The following is a 19,221-nucleotide window of genomic DNA, read 5'->3' on the forward strand; positions in this document are numbered from 1 at the left end:
CTTCACATGTAGCGAGTTCGCCAGCACTTAAACTGACACCCATTAACATGCCGAGACACTCCGAATTCATCTCCATCTCGACACCAAACACCTCCCAAGTGCTGAGAGGAAAGAGGACAGTGCTTCCTGCTATCAGGGCAAACAAGTCATTTCTGAAGAATAAACAATCTTTTTCAAAATCAAATCACACAGCGGTGTTATTACAAAGGGCTTTGCTTTGAGACACATGACTGTATTGTCCAAAATTCAAGACGCGCTGGTTAAAAGACAAACCCCATCCTTTGTCACAAAACAGGAAGGCCGATACACTGCATCACATTTTGATCATAAATAAAGCAGATAAATAGATATGATGGGAGAAATTAGAGAGAATGGGGGCTTAAGGAAGGTAACAAATTGTAAAGGATGTGCAAATATCCTACTAGTGGCCAAAAATGATGTAGCAAAACAAGTACAAACATGAACAAACCTGCTGTGGTCCTGGCGCAGGATGTGCTTGACCGCCTGTGCCAGCGTGAAGGTCTTGCCGGTGCCGTAGGGTCCAATGATGAGGATCGGGGGCAGGGGAATAGTGACGGGTGTGGTGATCGCCAGGATGGCCTCTTTCTGCTTGGCATTCAGACGGGGGTCCAGCTGCTCGTCCCACTGCCTGAGGACGGAGGGAGGACGGGGAAATTATTAGAGAAATCTACTTTTAATGAACTTACTCATTTATTTATTTTGTCTAAGTAGCCGTTTCCAAGCATTTAGATAAACTATTGCCTTATGAACAAGTTATCGCTCTGAACATGAGACACAAAGAAAACATTCTGTTCATCTAATTGACCTCAGTGGGACAGAGATAAAGTGAGAACAATTCTCACACATAATGACAGGAAATGTATGCAGCATCTCAACCAATCACAAGACTTCACTAACAATGTATCGGAGTATTGAATGAGTTTCGGATTCAAGTAGCTTAAAAAAATAATTCTTATCTCGCAATCTAATTGAATATTAAATAGATTACTAGAATATTTGCAGTTTGATTCTGATTCAGAGGGCTACGATGTGATTATAAAATGATCATCGACTCATCTTGATGCATCAATTTTTCTATACATGATTTATTTTTTCTCACTGTGACTTTCTGCTTATTTGTAATGATTCATAATTTTTAAAAAAGAATGGATTTACTTTCATTATCTTATATTAGTTAAATATTAGTAACAAATAGAAGTGATGTGTTAACTGGAGGGTTACATTTTTCCTGCACTGCAAAAAGAACCAAATGGAGAATAAATAAAACATTGAGCCGGTAGCAGCACCCTCGTAGTAAAAACACATAATTCAGCATGTTCTGAGTCATTTGACATAAAAAGCTGCTCTTATTCACAAATTAATAACAGACTTCTCTAAAGTGCACAGCTACGATTACACTAGATTCTGTGGTAACGGATGTCCACGCATAGCGTGCTACGACCATCCTCCCTGCTTTCCTCAGTGACTATGACTTTAGCTTGGTTGTAGAATGAGACAAAGTGTGCAACATGGCAAGAAAGCTCCGATTCTCAGGGCTGCAAATCCACAGCAAAAATAAGTTACAATCCATTTCCTGATTCGCTTTGCCCTTCCCTAGTCGGGTGGAAGAACGTAAACAAGACGCATGTGTATTACGTCTGTTGCGTTCAAGGGCAGCGGTAAGGAACGGACAGACCGGTGTCACAGACTCATAACGCTGAGAATTGAGTTTTAATTCATTTTGGAGTTTACTGCATCGCGTCATAATCGTTCAAGAGAAAAATCGCGATGCATCCAAGAATTATTTGTTTGCCCACCCCTAGTAGCCCGTCATCCGTGTATGAATGTGTGTGAATGGGTGAATGACATGTAGTGTAAAAGCGCTTTTTGTGGTCCAAAGACTAGTACTAAGTACAAGTTAATTTACCATTTAACAAACTTCCACTTTTGTTTTCATCAACACACATCCTTCACATGAATGTGGGTGGATGCGTTTCAAACAATACAGATGAGAAAGGGATGCACATACATGATGTAATGCAGTACTCTCGATAGTGTGAGGGTATCATGCATGCAGCACACGTGTGTGTGTGTGTGTGTGTGTGTGTGTGTGTGTGTGTGTGTGTGTGTGTATCCTAGCATCACCGTCCTCATTATGAAGACTGCATCCTCTGAAGTTGTGAATCCACCAACAGCAATTGATTGAGCTCCAACTGAGACATAGTTGGGGTGGCTGGGAGATATCTCGGTGTTCAGGTGTGTGTGTTTATAACAGAGGTGAGTGTGTGAGATCAATGGGGTGCTGTCAGGAGCGACGAAAAAACCTCAACTCTTCCATTCCGACTTTACTTTCTCCACAAACGCAATCAAGGGCGAGATAAGCAAATCAGCCTTCTCCGTACGCGAGGTTAATTTACTACTTTTTGGCATCCAAACAACAAAAAAAGGACATAAAGCTGATAGATGTGGTGGAAAATCGAATACCCATATGTATGTCATTTGATAATGTATCATTTACAGCCTAAGTATCTGTTTGCTTGTGTTCCACCTCTATCTTAACATTTATTAGAACATCTTAATTCTCAATCAATGAGTGGAGTGAGAGGCATAGTAGCTCATCTACTACAGTAATTCAACCACATCGGGCTTATTATTACTTATGTTATTGAATAAAGTAACACAAAATGACCATTAAAATGTTAATGTTGTACACTAGTAAGGTGCAACCTCAAACCACAAAACCAAGATGCACTGCTTTTATTCACTATTGTGTTTTGTACATTCGTGGTTAGAGTGTGTATTTATATTAAAAACACACGGCGCAGGGTGTATCTCTTTCTGAACACTGCAGTTATAATTCAAAACAAAACCCCCAGAAAGAAACTGTGAAAACAATGCGTTTAAACTTCAGCTAAATTCACTCCGTCGGCCACATTTAATGAAACACCCACACTCATCCAAAGTCCAATTAAAACAAAAGTCTACATCGATCATATTTCGGAGACTAGATAAGCAGCAGCTACACTGTTCATCTGCGACATGAAAGAAGGTTTCCTCTTGCATACAGCGACATGAAACCATCTGTTGTGTGGGTATAGGGAAATTTCATTTTCACTGACCTAATTGATCATTATTTGACAGTTTTTCCAGTAAAGTATCACGGAGTTCCCATTGGATCAATGGAGTGAGACACAGGAGGTGAAAACCATAATGAGAATTAAATATTGATGGCTGCCTTCAACGTAAATCTAACTTATGGACGAGCCCTTAACAGCGACGTGTGTGTGGTGTGAGTGCGGTGAGTGTGGTGTGTGTGTGTGTGGTGTGTGGTGGAATACACACCTGTTGGGGCTCCAGGGGATAGTGGGGACCAGTCCAATGTCAGGGAAAAGGATGCCATTATCTTTGATGCGATCCAGAGCATAATGCATCTCACAGAGTGGCAGTCTGTTCAGCTGGAACTGGAGCTCCACCTGACGCAGAAACAATACCGAGAGCTTAGTCAAAGCAACCCTGGTTTAACTATAGATTATATATCCATCTACAGGGCAGGGATACTATGTTATAAGCAATGCAGAGGAGTCCAATCAAATACAATAACCCAGACACAAAAGCTTTTTGTTAGGGTTGTATCATTTTGGATAAAATGGGAATCATTAATTTTTGGTTTAACTTGAGCTCATGAGTCTCGTCCTTCCATCAAACACAATAAACGCAATATATGCAATATTTTCATTATATCTACAGTTTTAAAATAGGACTAAGTACATTGACATATTTGTCAATGTATCTGAAAAAAGTGCCAATTGCACAATGTTGTTTATTTTTACCTTGCCGTGGTTGCTTATACTTCTATTCAATCGCTTTGCTTATACCAGTCTTTATCATGTAATCACTAAGAGTTGGTTTCTACTGCTGGAAGGCCTTGTCATCATTCAAACTGAGACACAATCCTAACAGGTATCCTGTAAAGTATGCAATGCCTTTGGGATAGGAGTGTGGAAATTAGAAGAACGAGATATAAGGAAAGACAAAGCAAGAAAGAGAAATAAACAACGAATTCAAGAGCAGGAAAGTCGGAGATATGCGATAGCGAGACGAGCGTGAAAGAACAAGGCTGTGGGAAATATTCTAAGAACCCACAGAGGAGATAGGGAAATGAAATTGTATCATGTACGCAGGCAGAAGCAGCGTATCCAGGAGAATAAGAAGATGCTCTCAGGGATAGGATGTGGGTTGTTATGATAAATGTTAACACAACGGCTCGCTTCATCTGCCGACGTTCAGGCAGGAGGAGCGATAAATATCAACCCGGGGCGGCTGAAGGTAGAGTCCTTCAATAAAAAGGGATATTTCTCACTCCTCATGCCTCAGAACAGAGCGGCCTACTTCATACCTGTAATTCTCTGTCAGGCAGTAGCCCTAGCTCATCACAGCAGTTCTTGCAGATCCTCAGGAAGATGTAGTCCTTGGTCTTCTCCTCGATCACGGCCTCGTAAACACGCTCTTTGACCCCGGGCGGCGGATGGCTGCTGTGACCTTCACGGCCAAATGGCAACACCAGGACTGAATTCACCTTGGTCATCACCAGCCGTCCAGCCAATGTGTCCTGAGGTAAAAAAATATTTTTTTTTTTTTAAAAACACTGTTCAGAAGAGGTAGCTAGCTGACACCTTTAGGCCACCAATAAGTAGTGACACTAGTAAAGAGTGAAAAGGCAGCCATCAATGTTTACTGCAGTTGACAATTCTACCGATCCAGTTACCTCAGAAAGTGTTTCAGTGAGTTTGAAGCGTGCAAAGAGCTGTCCGTTCTGGGCATACTTGGCTCCAACAGAGATGCCGGTCAGCATGAAGCTGGTGACGAGCTGGAGATTCACTTTGATGTTGAACCTGGGGGGGGGGGGGGGGGGGGGGGGACATGGGCATTTGGTTATGCTGTTTCAGACCTCTCGCTTATAAATCAATGTAAAAAATGTCAGTCACGATAATGTTTTGTGGTGCGTTATTGACAAACTATTACAAATATTACAATATGTTCTCCTGTGACTGAGTCGCTTGTTTATCGTTGCTTTACTGCAGACATTTTAACCCTGGAACTGTTCATTCATTTCCTCTAAAGAGAAGCCGGTCTGGACTCATTTGATGACCTGTCAGTGCATCAAAGTGGCGGAGGACTTTTTCTCTAATGGATAAAGAGTAGTTGATGATATTAGCCATGAGTGTTACCAGCCCTGTACCAACCCCCTACACACCTACTGAAAGAGGATCATAACAGGTTCATGCATGCATGCATGCCTCAGGCATTTAAGCCTTCTGAGCTTTGATTCACCACAGTGGCTCCATAATAACCTGAATACCATTCATTGATATCTGCAGCACGCACATAAAACAATCAGTTATACACTGGTGTGGTGATGATAGAGTGGTGATAATGAGACTGTGAAAACAGAGGCAAAACCTGCACAAGCACGTTTTCACAAGGTCCGAGGGCAAATATAGCTCAAATGAGTTGAGAAAAAATACTTATCTACTGTCATTTTGTAAAAGCCTTAAAAGTACTTGTTTAGTAAATGTTTAGGTTCCTTACTGGCATTTTTGTATATGTCAGTGCTTTGAAGAAGAACAATTGACACAAAGCCTAAATATGCCCACATTGAGTGGACAATGGATGCACTTTTGGGTTCTTTCAGATCCAGATTGTATTAGATTGCCTCTCTGGTCTCTGTTGGATTTGAAGTGATGAAATAGGAAGCAACACTGGTGAGAAACTCAGATGAATGACTGACATACGCAGACGAGTTAACACATTATGTATGTATTTGCAAACCAGTGATGTTACTCAACCAGCGGGTCTTTTGAAGTTTCTTGTTATGGTTTAGCATCAGAGTGAGAAACATTGAGACAAAAACAGACGCTCACATTATGATGCGTTCAGGCTCTGTTCAGTGAAAATGAGTATTGGTCGAAAGTATAACATTATCATGATGTGTTCACATGTAATCTCGTAAAATGTAGTGTTGGTGAGAAACTTGAATGAATCCAGTTGTTTGAAGATGTTTTCACAACAACATAAATAGATATTAGAGATGAATTATGAGCCGTTTACACTAGCTCTAAGCAGCTTATGATCCATCAATATAACTATTAATGACAAGATCTTTAATTTCCTAATAATTTGAATTGTGTGACTTAATGAAAAACACTATAAATTACTTTAACAAAGCATAAGTATCACTTTAATTTTTAATGGTTTACAGACAGAGCGGTTGAATTGATGTTTGGGACGGTGGCAAAAAAGCCTGGAGCTTTGGAGACCGGCTGTATAATCTAATAACAAAAGGGATCTGCCATTATGGATCATCAATGATCTGCAATTAGTATCAGGGGCAAAACAAATGTCATAAGGGATCTATAAAAGTTATATCTGCTCCCTTTTTTCTCTTGTGCTGATCCGATTTTTGATCCGATCCATGAGTTTTATGACCCGTTGCGCCGCTACTCTTGACCTACTGATACATGACTCTTATCAAGTAAGAAATACATCTGGTGAAATAAATCTAATGTGAGATTATTCAGAGAGATGTTTTAAGTTAGAGAATCCACACTTAGCCCGGAAATTTCCCGCTGAAACTCAATCAGCCATGAAAAGCATTAGAACATCCAGGACATGGATGGTTTAAAAAGGCAGAGAGATTATTCATATGCACATTGGGAATGCAGCAGATTTCATACTGTGGCTACTTCCTTACCAAGTCAAATGACACAGAGTCATGAGACAAGACCAAACTAAGAGCAAAGATGAAAGCAGAGAAATTTAAAGCACTGTACTGATTAAGCAAATGGGATTAAGCATATACTCTGTATATACCTCTAATTAGCATATCATTAAGTTAAACCAGTGGAGCAGCAGGTAAAGAAGTTAAGAAAAATCTATGTTCATTGTAGAAGAACACACACACACACACACACACACACACACACACACACACACACACACACACACACACACACACACACACGGTCAAGTCTGACACCTTGTGGTGGGTTGATATCTTACAACATTATTATTATTATTATTATTTGTGTAACAATGACTGCTCATTCTAAGTAGTCAGATTACAAATAATCAATAGATGAATAAACTGTATTAATATATTGCATATTTATAAAAAATGTAAACTGCATTAAAACCATCATCAACGGTTTAGTAGTTGCCGTGTCGAGTAAGGCGAGGCCGACACAACAAGCAGTTGTTTAAACTGTATTCTTGAGAGTAATCCTCGTTATTTTTAGCCACATTACTGACGGGACAAGAGGACCGTGATGTAGACGGGTCTGACTCGTCACTGAAGTGGTTTCTTATGCGATCCCGATGACTTTCGGGATGCACAATCACATTACAAATTTGAAAGCTCCAGGAAAGACTAGTAAGTCAATCTTGTGTTGAGAATATTTTTTCAAATGTTTTGTTTTCCAAGATATATTCCACTCTAGGTTGTTTGTTCCTGCTGTCACTTCAGAATGGTAATTATTTTTATTATTAATGTTATTTTATTCATTTTATTGTTATTATATTTATTTATATTTTTGTGAGTCTTTGTTAGGCTATACGTGTTCATCTCATTTTTGTCTGCATTGAACTTTTGCGGTTGAATTGATAGTACTACAGTATTACAGATACACTGCTTTATATGTAGTTACATTTTGTGTTTACATTTTGCTGATATATTGATGTAGATGTTTTTAATCTCACATATGTCAATCAGTGTTATTCAGGCTTTATGATGTACAGTTATGGAAAATCAGTTTTACGATCAGAGTAAGAAGAAAACAAGGATACTTGTTTACTCACTTGCTAACTTCCTTATATTGTGCGATCTCTTCTATGTAGAGCAGGTCATGCAGCCGGGCCTGGTAGTTGTCTTTGGTCAGAGTCTTGTCCAGGACTGACTGAGTGAAGAGCTGGTCTGCCGACAGAGGGATCTGATAGCGAGAGAGGAGGCTTCGCTCCAGGTCGGCCATCGTTTCATTAGGACAGAATTCTACGATGGTCTTACAGGAAGAGTCCCAGCGCTTTGCAGTGATCAAGAGCTGCTGCCTGGCTGCCATCAGGTGTTCCAAGTCTGAGAACAAAAAGGATGGAGAGATGTTTATTGTCCCCCCAAAAAAAATACACAATTATGTGTGCATCCAGCAAACTACAAATTCCCATTCTAAAAAACAGGACAAGAGGGTGGTTGACAGCATTTACCACTGTAAGTGCATATTTTACCAACTGTAGAGATGTATTTTCTTGGCCGATTTAGATTTTTACAGTTGTGTCACTCCTTTACATCATTTAATATACATTGACTACAGTTTTTAAAGACCTCTAGATAACCCTCTTGCTTTGATCATACCTTCAATTGAGGCAGCGTCCACCATGATCCGCTGCATCAGCACAGGCTCTGAGCCGAAGTCAAAAACAACGGTCTGTCGGAAGGTACCAAAGATCTCCGTGCTGAAGCCCACCGCTACCTTGTAGACGCAGTGGTCCATGCCATTGTCTGCTGCCACTGTCGGAACAGTAAAGTTTAGCGTGAATGCGTTCATAACACAATTCACATCACAAGCTGTAGATCGATGCAAGATAAGTAACCAAAACACCAAAATAACAGAATAGGACATACCTCCCGTTTCCTCTCCTGGAGTCCACTCTTGGCACCCGTTGGGGAGGGTTTGCAGCCGCTCCCCAGATGACACACCTGTGATGAAGAAGTGTGGTCGGTGGGCATCGTAGAGCAGGGCGATGCGATACAGCTTTCTAGCCGGCTGGTCAGGGAGACGGAGATAGGAAGAAGACAATCAGAACATTCACGAAAGACGATGAGGACCAAGTAGCACCGGCAGGTCGTACTGATAAATGATCTGGTTAGACCATGAAAACGTTTCAATCTGTACATCTGCTTGGTATTAAACATTTCATCCTACCTTGCACAAGAAGGAGAAGGTCCAGGAGTGTGCTGATTTTTTGGTGGCGACGGTAACAGAGAGGCTGGAGCTGGTTTCTACATTCACTCCTTCTAAATAGTCACTTAGCTGGAAAATGAAAAACACACACGGTTAGACAGAATCCATCACTGCAAATGTACTCACTGCTGCAAAATCTATAAATGAATGCAACCTTTAGGAACGTTCATCTGTATCGCATAATGTAGGCTTCATAACGACGTATGATTCTTGACACTAAATTCTCGGTCACTTTTGATGTTTTGAGACCGTCCTGACCGGGTCAGGGATGGATAGTTTTACCCTGCAGATATGGTATAGTAACATTCTGCTGCTTCAGTACCGTAGGTTATTAAATGAGAATATGCAAGCAGGGAGAAACAACGGGGTGTGTATCTATGTGTTACCTTAACAGCAGCGCACATGAACAGCTGTACTGGTACGTTAAAAATAAAACGCAACTCAGTCAGGGCAGCCAATGTTTGGTCTGTGCTTACAAAAAGCTTGGCCTATTTGCTGGGTTGTACAAAGTGGTCGGTACTGTAACTGCCCCCACTAGATTCACAAGGTGAGGGTGTTATAAAAGTTTGAAGAGCTTTTAATAAAATCACAACACAGTACCATACACACTTTTGTGTTTGGGTGGCCTTTCTGGGAAAGTGAGCCCTCACCATGGCATGCTATTTTGTCTGTTCTCTGTCATTTGAGCCACTTTTAAACTTGCGTGCACTCACCACTTTCTCCGGGGAGAGGGAATTCATCCACTTCTCGATCAGGGTCTCCATGTAGTTCTCGGTGAAGTGTTTGCTCTCCTGCTGCTGTTTGAGGCGGATGAGGCGTGACGCATAGCGCTTCTGCCACTCCATCAGCTCCTCCTGAGAATGGGCTGATGTGCACTGGGCCCCGTACCGACACAGGCCCTGTTCCAAGTACCTGCAGCAGAGACAAACTGTGTGCTGAGCTGATGCTAAAGAAACACTCTGTGACAATTTTAACCAATAGTTTGACGTCATGAAATCACTAAGAATAGCAAGCGTTTGGTAGTTATAGCTTTCCCAGAGTGAGACTATCTCGTTTGATATTATAGTAAATTAAGAAACTCTATTTTGGCATTTAGCATTTATTCAATCAAATTAACAACAGATACTAGAAATTAGATTCATAAGACGGGGAAAAAATTAATATTCTAAAATAAAAAAATGTAAATAATTTTTTTTAATGCCAAAACGGTATTCATGCATTTTTTATTTCATAAATTGGTGGTATAACGAATCGACAACGATCCGTTACACCACTAAATACAACTGTCTAACCCATGCAGCAGTAAATTATACTGGTGGTGCTGCAGTAAGACATGTACTGGAGCTATGACAAAGTCAAAATCAGCAGATTCATCGGTGTCATTTTACACAAAGATCCAGGATGTGTACGAATGATACTTCAATATCCTTCAGTGTAACTGAATAACACCATTACTTCCTGAAAGCTATATTAGTCACTGTATTACCAAATGCCTGTATTTCATGCAGACATGACATATTAAATCCCCCTCAGCAATATTCTGGATGAGAATCAAATTCTTCATTACTCACACTTGTGTGGAAATTACCAACCAGTCTGCATTACCTTTTACAGAGGGTGTACTCCTCACTGCTGGTGACTCCTCGGGGAGGAGGCCGGAATTGCCAGCCATCTTGGAACTCTGCAAATACACACAGCCATGTGGTTAATATGACACTAAGACAAAACTTTAGTTAGCTTCGGCCAGCCCGTTTAGAATGTGCTGTCAAGCTGCCAACTGATGGAAGACTTCCTAAACATGAATCATATCTACTGCAGTTGAGGGAAGTCTTGAAAACGAGGTTGGCTCACCTTCCTCCTGGTCATCCGTGTATTCAGGTGCCATCTCCCTGTTTATCGACTGACAGGAGACAAAGATCGGTTAGGGTGGGCGGAAGTGGGGGCAGAAAGATCACTACTATTGTGTGAATGACTAACATGGCCGTACAAGCAGTTGGACCACTGGACTTATTACAAACAAATGAGTAATACATCCACAACTAGCCTAGCTACAAGCTAAGCAGAGGAGCACAAAATAATTAAGTTAACGTGAGAATAAACCAGCACTAACCAAATCACCTGTAAAACCAGCAAGCACCAAAAGGCATGAACACGAAAGAAAGCACAACAGGAAGGTTTGCAGCCCTGCAACCAGAGGCACTTACCTCTACTTCTGAGAAGAGCATTTTTAATCTGGAAAGGTCTTTCGCGACAATGCCATTCTGTGAAAGAAGGAAGGACAGGATCTTCATTACTACAAAATGCTGTTTATAATAACTATAAACCCCACTGTTTTGGAATAAGCAGCCAGATGTTGCTTGGTGTAATCATATTCATCATGTCATTTCTAGATCTACCGGCAATATTTAAATCCATCACCGTCCCGGTGTTTAAAAGCTGCACCACATGTGTGAATATTTGCTGCACCAACCGGCAGCGAGAGACGTCGACTGAAAAGTCGCAGTTTGTACCCGCTACGCATCAAAAAATGCCAAAGGGACACAAGTGACACGAAACTTCTAACCTCATGCATTATTTAGATGAAGCGCTTTCAGTTTGTATCTTGCTCTTTCAATTTGTCACTTGTGGGTGGATTCTCTGCCAGACCCAACACCTGAATCCAGCTCTGAGACTCTTCAGGGTCTCGGTGGTCATTTTCTATGGCAGATGCATTTTATAACCCGAAACTGACACTGAGGACTTACCTTTAAAAAGACCACGGCTTTAATAAACAAAAGGCCAAATAAAGAGGGCAGATCTGGTTGGATAACGCATTCAAATATGTAGTGTAGGCATGTCAATCAAAACTTTACAGAATGTGTCCAATAGGGCTTATCTTGTATTTATTACTGACCCTACTCCAAATGAGCAGCTGTGTCAGCTCTTACAGTACAGATCCCAGCAGAGCTTCTCTAGTCTGGTTTTTAAATCCATATACATGGACCTGATTTGAGTCACCTGATTCGTTTAGAACAAGCCAACAAAAAAAAAGAAAAAAAAAGAAAAAGGCAGTCAAATGAGAAAAGTTAATCAGCCCAAGCTGTGTCAGAATCATGTTTGCCTGTGAGAGAGGGAGGGAGATAGAGATCTGCATCGCAAACAGGATTGTCCCCACTTGCATAAAAATGTTGGATGACCTTGGGGACAAGTTCAACCTTTGAATACCTGCTTGTGTGCGTGTGTTGAATTGGGCAGGAAGTGGTTGCAAAAGGGGGGGGGGGGGGGGGGGGGCACCTTGGGGGAGGCACCTTGACAGCAAAATGCATGTTGAAGGGAGGGCAACATCAGACAGGAGAGAAAGTGGAAACACATAAAGTGACTCTCTGTCTGTTACATCCACAAAGTAACCCTGCTATAGTTAGGGCACTACACCTCACTTCATCTGACATGTATTGTCACGCTGCCCTTTTTCAATGTCAGAGTAAACTTTTTAGTCATTCCAACGTTAGGTTGGAACTTTTTATCAATATAAATTTACTTGACTATGACTATCTTTGATCACTAAGCACACTGCATCTCAGATCACTGTGAAAGTAAGTCATGTTCATTAACATTCAATGTTTGAATCCCTCTCATGTCCTTAAAAACATCCAGTGAGGTTTCCATTGTCCATCCATCATACCATTGGCTCCCCATACAAGGCTTTAGAGAGGATGCTGGCCACCTCCTGCAGGCTGCCATCCAACAGCATGAAGCGCAAGCTGGCCTGTAGCGAACCGTCACCTCGAGCCATCTCTTCTGCGAGGACTAGGACAGGAAGAAGAACACACAGGGAACAGGTAGGGAGACAATGAAGTCAATACATTGAGGTAAGTTGATTTCAATATATGCAACACATTGTTTACAAGTCTGTTTTCTACAGCATTGTTGTCATGAAGCCATGACACTGACCCAATAAGACAGTTAAAAAGCAATTACATGGGCCCAAATTTAAGATTTCTTCTGCTACACTGAGACCAAGGCATGTCTGAACATGGCTCTTCCTTGACCCTGGCACGCACACACGCACACACACACACACACGCACACGCACGCACACACGCACACACGCACACACGCACACACGCACACACGCACGCACACACACACACACGCACGCACACACGCACACACACGCACACACACACTTTGTCTGCCACTAGGTTAAAAGACACGACTACTGTACACCGTGTCAGCAGATGGTTCCAACTTGAATTTCTACTCACCATGTTTGCAGTCTTCATCTGCTTCATCATAGTTTTTCTGTTGGCAGGAGAATAAAAAACACTTTTATATAAAAGTAACCATAACAAATGGGAATCCTTTGTGTTCGAGGGTCAGCGCTTCACATAAGCTCCACGAATGGCTATCTTTGCCTCACGGCGGAGCCCCTCACGCTATCATTACAGACTTAAGTAGTTTCCATAGTCTTAGGGCTTAAGTAACTGGTGTAATTTTAGTGCTATGGGAATTGAATATAACAGTGGCATGAGGAAGAAAGTAGGGTTCATTGTTCTCATTTGTAACACTCTCTTCATGGTAATTTACCAAAGTGATTAGAAGTACAACAGTGGATTTAAAGCACAATGATCAGCCTACATCATTTCAGTGTAATGAGTATATTTTTGGAATAGGAGAAAATTATATTTTATTTTGTGATATGCCGGCTCAGAAGCAGCAACAAACGCTTAAGACAGCCGCGGTCCTCACCAGCTGTAAGAAGGCAGCGATTCGATAGAGCAGGGCACGGCTGCGGAGGGGTCCGGCGGCAGCGACAAGGGATGGAGGGCTGGGTGGGACGGGGGCGCCGGAGGGTGGGGCTTGCGGTGCAAGGACCACCAGGGCTTCCGTGCTGTGGCTGACTGCCGCCTCGTACTCCCGCCTGGCTAACGATCTGCTGGCTTCTTCACATGACTTCTCCGCTCTCCTGTCCGCCATGACTCAGGGACAAAACGTCTAGAGTCAGAAAAAGACGAGAAAGACAGACATAGTGTGAACATCTTTTCTGCAGCAGGGTTGAGCAATATGAGAAGAAGAAAAAAAAATCCAGATTCGTATCAATCGGCCACTGCAACTCACATCAAAGTGACAAAATGTGCCAATGTACTGGGTGAAGGAAGCGGCACTCGTCATGTCTACAAAGTTGCAATATAGCACTCGATTGGAAACCCTTCAAATGATCGCTGTAACAAACAGGAAAAAACAAAATGTAGACACTGCTTATTTAGCTGTATTCAAAAAAACAAAACATTAAAATGCTACACCACCAAAACATAACTAAAATGATGCCTTAAATGATGCCATTATATTCAAAATGAAGAGAGGCTTTACAAAAACAGTTGAAGACTGATACGCCTCTCACCAGAGATTGTACATAAAACTCTGCACTACAGAAAACTTCACAATAGACTAGAAGGAGTTTTCTTTTTACCACAGGATCTGAAATAACACAACCGTCAACCAAGGCACAGAAACAGTGTCAACCTGCGATATATCATACTAAAACTAGGACATTTACGCCTTTTCTCATTTTCACAAGGCTTTCCTTTCTCTCTATGGCATTGCAGTGCATTGCATGTACGTCAGTAAGACCGGTTGTTTCTAGGTACCTTCCGCATGCTCACTGGCTGTGTGTTAGCTTCTAGTCTAACAGGAGACATGCAAATAGGTCAGACCATACTGACTATTTGAAAACATATTAGGTTATACAATCTGAGAAAATAAAACCTACAGTACACCCACACGCAACTATTGGTGAGGCACATCCCATTCGTTTGCTTCACGTTCCAACTCAACCTTGACAGAGTTTCAGCCATCGTTTCTGCATCCGACTGAAACGTCTTGAAGCACATTGCATGTTTTCGGAGAACTTTAATTACTGTGTGAAATAATGTAAATGCTTTAATGCATAAGTCTGATTATTTTTCACACCTCTTATAACAAGAACACTCAAAACCTTCCATAAATGCTTAAAGATGGAATTTACAGGAAATGAACTTATAGTAACTACATTGTCCCCCAGCGTAGAGAGTGAAATGAAGATCAGAGAAATAGAGGGCTCCACTCTGTGGACCTGGGGAGAGACGGATCGTTTATTGACCCTTTATGCTTCTTGTTTCTGTTTTAAACAATACAAAGTTGTGTAGCTGACAGCAAAACTTCATCCACTTAAGAAAAATGTAGAGATAGACAAAAGTTATGGCCATGGAGGTATAATAAGACATCTTTCCAAACTTGCAATCACAGGGTATTACTTGAAAATGAAAATGAAATGAAAATGTAGTAATTATTTATTTTTTTTTAAATGATATATATATATCTATATATATATATAGATCTATATATATAGATCTATCTATATCTATATATATATATATATATATATATATATATATATATATATATATATATATATATATATATATATATATATATAGATATAGATAGATCTATCTATATATATATAGATCTATCTATCTATCTATCTATCTATCTATCTATCTATCTATCTATCTAGATAGATAGATAGATAGATAACACATATGGCTTTAGCATCTAAACATTTCAATGTCAGACATAAACCTAATTTAGTCAGCCAGAAACTAGATTTTTCGTCAAATATAATTTGTTAATGCTTCTTCTCTATTGAGACTATTTAGGAACAAGATGAGCAGAATCTGCCACACAAACATGATACTCGGTTTTTCTGTCTGTCACTCAATGTAGTGTTTTACCACATGTTCTAGAGAAAGCGTTGTTTTTGTATGAGAGCTGGTACAGAACGCTCATTGCCCACAATTTGAGGATATGGTTGAAGAGATGTCTATATTATTTCTTTGTGAACAAGGCCAGCTTTTTATGTCAAGGAATTCAGAACATTCTGAAGTCTTTGTTTTTGCAGCAAAGTTGCTGCTACGGGCACAATTCTATTTTTATTTAATTCTCTTTGCAATTCTGGGAAATATGTTGGAAAATGTAACCGTCCTGTTGACACGTCTCCACTATTTTGTACTAATATTGTAATAATAAAAAACAAAGATAATGGAAGTAAATGAATCTCTCTTTGAATTATGACTCATAACAAATAGGAGTTCTAAAAATAGTAGATAGTCACAGCGAGAAAAATTAATCCTGTATAGAAATAAATAAATTTGATGACGATCCGATAATCGTTTTATAAATGGCAACGTAGCCCTCGGAATCGAATTGTGAGGTGCTTAGAGATTCACACCCCTGTTTTATTCTCGGCCTCTGCTCACACAGTGTACATTTCAAATACATATGCAACAAGCTGAGAGAGCAGTGATCACATGAGAGGCCTGAAGCACTAGCCTATGTGAGACACTTTTTTATCATCTCAAGCTCCAAAGCCAAAAAACAGTCAGAGTCAACTGTCTGGCGTCACCTGACTGCTTAGACTAAAGGGGCATTATCATAATTGATAATACAGAATGTGAAGCCTTTATTGAACTAGGCAGTATAGCGCGCTGGACAGCGTGCAGAAGGAAATGGGTGTGTTGTGACACTTCATAGCCACAGAGCCAGATGGTCAACACCATCTATGTGCCAATGAGAACGCATGCCTATATACTGAATCTCTGATCATCTACGTATGCCTCTACACAGCTTCTATAGTTTAGAGAAGGCATCCTGCTCACATTCCATGCACAAGTCAATGGGTTTTTTTTTTTGTGAATGGGGTTTTGGTTAGAAACAAGGCTTGTATCATAAAAATTTATTTCATTAAAAAAAAACTATGCAAAACACTTTTGCAGCTTTCCACAGTCAACTGAGAATCAACTCTAAGGAATGTCAAGAATTGCAATATGTCTAAGGACAAGCATCCCAGATTCTTATTAACAGTAGCATGACAGCAATCAAATCCCATGTAACAAAAAGCTAAGTATGCCCCAAAGTGTTAAATAAGTCGCATCCTCATCCGTTTGAGTCCCAAAGCAGTGCTCAACAGATGCACAGAGGAATCCAGCCCACTAAGCATTGCACTTCATGAACTCTAGTTCAATACTGCAGAAACCTATATTCACCCTTCCATAGCGACGCCGAGCAGTGTGTGGCCCAAGTTAAGGTTGGAAGAAGGATCACAAAGTCTGGGCCGGTTGCATTTGTTAACCAAAGAGCTGGTTAAGCCCAGGTCAGTGGCTTGGTCTGAAAGGGGATGCTTTCCCTTTTCTTAAATACTGAGTGTGAAAATGTGTTAACCCATTGTTGATGCAAGATAATTACTATAGCCGTATACTGTCTGTCAGGAAGCTGAACTCTCTCCCTCCTCTCTTTTAAGACTCCCTATGTCTGACTGCTGCTAAATATCCTATCCTATGTCTGACTGCTGCTAAATACAGAATGATAGATTTCTTAATATATATATATATATATATATATATATATATATATATATATATATATATATATATATATATATATATATATATATGTTGTCTCAATGTCTTTTCTATTTTTGCCCTTTATTATCTGTATTAATTATACATGTTGGACTGGAGAGAAACATTTTTTCAACTCATTGAGAAATTGACAATAAAGCTGACTTTGACTACTGCAGCATTAAATAATCTAAACCTCAGTCTGAGATTGCAAGCAGCAACATGCCCTCCTTCCCACCAACCAGTACAGATATGGATGGTACACCATGACCTGCTTGGGAACACCAGGGCAATAATATGCTCAACCTTCACTGATAGTTTAGTAACTTTTGGTTCTATTTCCACCTCACTGATTTCACCATTGGCATTGCAGCTTATTGCAAGCTGGCAGAAAAACACCCTTTATAACAAAAATGCTGCTTTGAAAGCCCCATTATAGTTATTATGTGCCAAGATGGCAGGCAAAATAAACTTTTTGGTTGCCAATTAAAATTCCACAACAATTAGCTGATGCTGAATTTCCATCCTGGCCCTCACCACAGTCTGGAATTCAGCTTTTGATTATGACTGGCTCAAAAGGACCAGTGAATTTGTGGCCTGTGGCCCAGTATTTTGGGGTATATTTGTGACAGCTGTCCTTGAAAGTGAGACAACAGACAGCTACTAGGCCTATATGTTAAAGCTCAGTTAGCAGTATAAAGAAAATATCAAATAACAGATAATATCACAACCTGGTAGAGAATTGGCTTTCTATGAAAGAACATTCATAAGGCATTTCATGTGCAATAACTTGCTATGCGAGAAGAGGGAAAAACTGAGTACATCTGCCACCTGGGCATTATTTTGCAATAAAGAGCATATTGACCCTGCAGTAAGTTTTTCAGATAGCTACTTTTTGAATACTAAGCAACAGGCGGCTATGCTTGTAGCAGCTGCTCTAGCCCAACTGGCAGAGCCGCCGAGTCAGCCAGTCCCTTAGGACCATAACATGTAGACAATTTCTCTAACAAACGTACGGTACATGTTGGGTGCACACATGACAAAGACTGCATCTGAAGTTAGTGTTTATGTATACCATTTATCATAGTTTTTTTATTCGAAAAATAATTAACACTGAGGACAACAAAGGTAAAAAAAAAAATACAATATTTGCAATATGCAATATTTCCCCCCCTAAAATCCAACGATGCTGAAGACAGCACACCAACAACTGCATGTCCCAAACAGTAAACACTTCAGTGTTTCATGTAAAGTATCTCACAACATATTACAGCTCTCTCCACAATCTCATCTCTTCCACAAGAAAAAAAAAAAAAGTGAACTGCTGTCGAGTTCACTTCCTCTAAAAATTCAAGATTCAGATGAGGAACAATACTTTATGTTACGAGTAGGTTGTATGATAATGTATGCTTGTATACTATGCACATATAATGGCAACTGGCCAAACAGGAGAAATAATGTCTTAGCAACCACACCATAAAAACACGTATAGCTTTTCTTAAACAAGAAACTCTGGTCCAACCCCTGTTCCCAGAAGAAAGGTACTGGTGCATTCGGAGAAATGTATAGATCATATTTGATTAATGTCAAAACCATTTGAAACATATACTTCACATAAAGAGGCATCTTATGGCATTACCATCATAGTGGCAACTCTGATGTCTCTATTTTACAACAAAATCGTTAGAATCTATTTAGCAAATGTTGTACAATGTGTGAGGCCTGCAAAATGAGGGTTGAATGTTGCTTTGGCCAGCACACTAGGTATGTGGCTGGGAAATGGAAAATAGGGT

General features: G+C 40.4%; 1 protein-coding gene across 1 annotated transcript in view; it reads right to left on the bottom strand.

Annotated features, from left to right (window-relative positions):
* helz (helicase with zinc finger) overlaps positions 1-19,221 on the bottom strand; it is a 47,160-nt gene that overhangs the window by 26,897 nt on the left and 1,042 nt on the right. Inside the window, 15 exon segments of the mRNA XM_068726522.1 lie at positions 470-649; positions 3,343-3,473; positions 4,397-4,609; positions 4,766-4,892; positions 7,855-8,125; positions 8,402-8,557; positions 8,672-8,813; positions 8,973-9,080; positions 9,725-9,923; positions 10,617-10,692; positions 10,863-10,911; positions 11,216-11,272; positions 12,673-12,797; positions 13,256-13,292; positions 13,740-13,985. Coding sequence (XP_068582623.1) covers positions 470-649; positions 3,343-3,473; positions 4,397-4,609; positions 4,766-4,892; positions 7,855-8,125; positions 8,402-8,557; positions 8,672-8,813; positions 8,973-9,080; positions 9,725-9,923; positions 10,617-10,692; positions 10,863-10,911; positions 11,216-11,272; positions 12,673-12,797; positions 13,256-13,292; positions 13,740-13,967 — 2,099 coding nt within the window. The 5' untranslated portion in view covers positions 13,968-13,985.

This window comes from Cebidichthys violaceus, unplaced genomic scaffold (genome assembly GCF_023349555.1).
Source record: "Cebidichthys violaceus isolate CVI_PGR_0920_01 unplaced genomic scaffold, fCebVio1.0.p SCAF_4, whole genome shotgun sequence".
Taxonomy (NCBI): domain Eukaryota; kingdom Metazoa; phylum Chordata; class Actinopteri; order Perciformes; family Stichaeidae; genus Cebidichthys; species Cebidichthys violaceus.